The 4,918-nt window shown below is 35.4% G+C and overlaps 1 protein-coding gene across 2 annotated transcripts in view; it reads right to left on the reverse strand.

The window, feature by feature from the left end:
• Positions 1-2,924: 2,924 nt before the first annotated feature.
• Positions 2,925-4,918, reverse strand: part of cul2 (cullin 2) — a 29,504-nt gene continuing 27,510 nt past the window's right edge. For both annotated transcript variants that reach the window (XM_002666581.8, XM_021470256.3), the window contains exon 21: positions 2,925-3,636. In XM_002666581.8, the coding sequence (XP_002666627.1) occupies positions 3,505-3,636 (132 nt within the window). In that variant the 3' untranslated portion in view covers positions 2,925-3,504. The remainder of the gene's footprint in view (positions 3,637-4,918) is intronic.

The raw sequence follows: 4,918 nt of genomic DNA on the forward strand, positions 1-4,918 counted from the left end.
ACGGGAGATTGGCATCATGGATGTGCAGCTCACAAATCTGCAGCAACCGTGTGATGCTATCATGTCAATAAGGAGCAAAATCTCTGAGGAATATTTCCAGTAGCTTGTTGAATCTCTGCCACAAAGTATTAAGGCAGTTCTGAAGGCAAACGGGGTCCAACATGGTACAAGTAAAGTGGACGGTGAGTGTATAACAGCTAGCACATTCATAAGATACATATTACGTCTGCAATGCAATATGAGGGTGATTTCATAACAAAAACAAACTGATTTTTTTTTTTACAATTAAGGGATGCTCATAAAGTCAAAACAATAATAAAAAAATTAAAAAACCCACAGGTCATCCAAGATGAAGGTGACCTTTTTTCTTCAGTACAACATTACAGAAGATTTTGAGCTGAATCTGTGGTGCTTGGTGATTCATATAATGGCAGTGAATGGTGACAGGTTTTTAAGATTAACCCTTGTGTGCCATTGGGGATGTTTCCATCCACTCTGGGGTGATTTTTGAGGTTTAATTTGGCCTCAACTATCTCTGTGTTTCAGCAAATAGGATGGTTTTTGCTGACAAAACTTATTTTGACACATATTTTGGGAAATTACTTTGAATAGTTAAAAAAAAACTCAACAATACACTATGCAATTTGGTTATCCTTTCATTATGTTGGGGGCTGTTTTTGCCCAATTGACTTCCATTGTAATCACATTTCTTTAATAGCAACTCATGACACCATATAATCATGCATTCTCGATTGTTGCTGGTTTTCCCTGTTGTGAAGAGGTAAAACCTACCTTGGTATGCCTGAGAAAAATCAATAAGCTTCTTAGCTCTCAGAACACAGTAAACACAGTAAGTGTATTAATGCACACTATAATCTGCATAGTATAGTACAAAACCTCTTCCCAACAGGGAGAACCACCAATAATAAATAATGCATGATTACATGGTATCAAGGCTATGCTATTTAAAAAATGTGGTTATAATGGAAGTCAATGTTAAAAAAAACAGCCACTAACATAACGAAAAGGTAGTCAGTTTGAACAGTACACATAAGAGTTAAAAGTTAACAGCTTGGCTCACTAGAATAATCTTATCTAGCCGATAAAAGCTCTTTTGACTAACTGGAAGATAAAACTGGAATATTTTGGCACATTAAAAGAAAGATTGGGGAGTTATGGAGTCATAATTCGGGCACATTCAGATCAGAAACATAAAATCCACTATCCTTAAGCTTTGTCCGATTTATCAGGGGTCACCACAGTGGAATGAACCACCAATTACTCTGGCATATGTTTTTTTTTTATTGCCTTCCATCCACAAAAACACAAAATAATTTGTGTATATCTAATTAGCTGGTAAAGATGAAAAAATATACACTACCTGACTAAAGTCTTGTCGTCGATCCCAGTTCTAAGAGCAACTGGTGATGGAAAAAGCATGGTTTAGGGTTACATTCAGTATGGGGAGAGATCTGCAGAGTGGACAGCAACATCAACAGCCTGCGGTATCAAGACATTTGTGCTGCCCATTACATTACAAACCACAGGAGAGGGACAATTCTCCAGCAGGATAGCGCTCCTTCTCATACTTCAGCCTCCACATCAAAGCAAAGAAGGTCAAGGTGCTCCAGGATTGGCCAGCCCAGTCACCAGACATGAACATTATTGAGCATGTCTGGGGTAAATGAAGGAGGAGGCGTTGAAGATGAATCTATCAACTTTTGAAGTCCTGCAAGAATGTTTTCTTTGCCTTTTCAGATGACTTTATCAATGTAGGGTTTCTGCACATTTCACCAAGTTAAATTTAAAACATTATTAAGACCATTATGAATGAAATTTAAGACTCATATAGGGCTAAAGGCTAAGGTATTTTTCAAATGGCTCAGATAAAAATAAATAAATAAATAAATAAATAAAATAAAAAAACACTTATTTGCCCTATCAAAAAAGTTATTATTATTTAATACATTTAATAATACAATAATAAATAATTTAAATATTTTAGATATTTCTTAGCAGCATATTTTAATGTACTTTCTTTAAAATAATATTAAAAAAATGAACAAATGTTTTAAAAGTTTTAAAACCTACAGTTAAATAAGTCTATGCACAACAATCTGTCCAGGTCGGTGTCCTCAGCAGTAAACACACGGAGCACTTTTAAATGCTATTGTAAGGATAAATAGAGTTAAAAATGACCATTTTAAATAAAAAGTTTAAAGTTTTCTTGAAATGGATTGTTGGTGACTGTATAGGATTTGGCCAGATTGGGTAGCAATACATGAACAAAGGAAAACTAAGACCTGCTTAGAAAAGATTTGATACAGACAGCACAATATTTAAGAAGATTTAAGACCTTTTTTAAGGCCTAAAATTTAGATTTTGAGATTTAAGACAATTTAGCACCTTGCGGACGCCCTGTAATCAGTGATTTGAGTCATGTCAGAGATGTATGGATGCAGTCCTCCAAGCTCATGATGGAGTCAGACACAATATTCATTCTGTCTCCACTGCAGCTGGACTTTATATTCTATACTGGACATTATTTCTGTTCAGTAATGAGACTTTAGTCTAAGCAGAGTCAGACCTTACTGTCCTTGCTAAATAATTAAAAAAAAGCATGATCATATTTATTTGGTAAAATAAGCATAATCTAGAGGCCTTTGCCTTTCATATAAGCCACTTCTGATACCAAATGATCAACTAGAAGTCCACTTATTATTTGTTCTTCCTAAAACTTGGATAGGTGACAGGGACTTTTCACACAATTTTCTGACATACACCATGAAAACAGCCTCCGCTTATCACAAATTTCCACTTAAAATGATCTTAAATATGATGTTTCAGACATGAATTCAGAAAAATTCTTTAAAAATAAAATAAAATAAAAGACTACTCGTGATAAAGTCATCCTTCTTAAAACATTTACGAAAAAGTATGTTTTTTATTTGTTTATTTGACAAGCAGCAGAATCATGTTTGTCACCTCATATTTGTTTTTTGTGTTTTTTTCCCCGTTTAATATCTTGAAAGTAAATGCAATTATCAGTATACCGGTTTTATTACAATATTTCCGTTTTTTTTTTTTTTTTTTTACTTTGATACATTAAAAAAAATACACACAACAACTGCAATGTGAGAAAAGAAAGCGTGGTTGGATTTATCCGGCCGTTCACTTGGTTCGCTTCTATGTGATGCATTTCATTCGCTCGCTTTCTCTTGTACGGTTACGTCTAAAAATGTATAATCCTTTAACGCTCGACAGCTATAGGCATTTCTCTTTTCTCAAGACGCGCTCGGCGTGGCACTGGTGATGTAAACAGCTTAAAATCAGAAGAGGGAAGGATTGGGGTTTGTTTAATGACTGTCCAGCTACTCGGAGGCCCTTTTTTTTTGAGTCCCGATTCAATCCGATGGTTGAGTGCCGGAGCCGAAAATAAAACAAACGTTTACCGTTCTCGCTTTACGGCGCTTTTCTTTTGTTGTTTATTAAATTAATATGGTTTTATGCCACATAGCTGTACTCATCCGCAGAGCTCTGGCTTCGCTCGATGTACTGCTTGTCGATAAGAACTTCAATGCACTTCTTGATCATGCTGATACTCGGGTTGAATCTCGCTTTGGATTGGTTGATTACCTGAAAGCATAGAAAGCACATCAAGAAATTAATGGATGTCTGTATTAGGGATAACACACTGAAGGTGACCTATTATGCAAAAAACACTTTGATAAGGGGTTTAAACACAGTTCTGTGAAATATAAGCAGCTTCTTTTTTGTAAAGAAGAAAGAAGTTTACATCAATATAAAAATACTGTCTTTAAAACAGAGGTTTGAGTTGGAGTGTATTAGGGTTGGGCGATGTCAACCAATTTGGCATTGTACGATGTCTAATGTGAAACATCACGATGGACGATGGCATCATCGTCATAGGCGGAGGGGAATTAATTATTTATGAATAATTAATTAATTCATAACAAATTAATTATTTGTAGCCTACTGTTTAAACTACCCGACCCATCATCAGCAACTTATGGCTATTTAATGGATTATGGATGTACATAAAATATTACATGATAAAAACAAATTCGTATTACAATAAAAAAAGTTACTTACATATAGATATACAAGATAAAATTAGATAAAATTCACACAAAAATAGATTCAAAGTTAAATATGATTGTTCAGTTCAATTATTGATGAATAATTTTAGATTTTCCCTGGTGGTATCCTTTTTAAAGTGTCCATCAAAGTACTCTCCTTATAAAAAATTCTCAAAAAATGTAAGGAATTATTATTATTATTTATTATTATTTTTATTTTAAAGATCTAACAAGGTTAATAAGGTTCATTAGGCAAGTAAAGGCTGTTTTATAGAGCGTAGAAACTGACACACGCCTCTCTAAAACTGTAGCTACACGTCAAAACGAAACGGTATCAGTGACAAGTGTGGTGCGGTGCTGAGAGCCCGATGGAGCGAGTATTTACAGCTGTCGAGTCCCGTGAAGGAGCTCCAGATGTAGACTGATGTTTTGTGTTTACCTTAGAGTTAAAGCTGTTCCACGCCTGCTGATTCCCGCTTCAAAATGAGCGAGTTTTATCTACTAGTACATTCAGGCCCCGTTTACACATCAGTATAAAAATAATGTCTTTAAAATAGAGGTTTGAGTTGGAGTGTATTAGGGTTTAGTAAAGGCTGTTTTATACGGTTACGGATGGCGTAACCGTAACAAAACTTATGCGTTTTCAAACTAAAACGCATACGTTTTGCTACGGTTACGCCATAGCGTTTTTGAAACGGAGCGTTTTGGAAATGGAGTGGCCGTCTCAGTGTGGATGAGGGAAAACGGAGACATTTGAAAACGGAGGCGGGGCTGCTGAGATTCACTACCTGATTGGAGCTTTTGTGTCATTGCGTATC

The sequence above is a fragment of the Danio rerio genome, chromosome 24, assembly GCF_049306965.1.
Source record: "Danio rerio strain Tuebingen ecotype United States chromosome 24, GRCz12tu, whole genome shotgun sequence".
Lineage (NCBI taxonomy): Eukaryota > Metazoa > Chordata > Actinopteri > Cypriniformes > Danionidae > Danio > Danio rerio.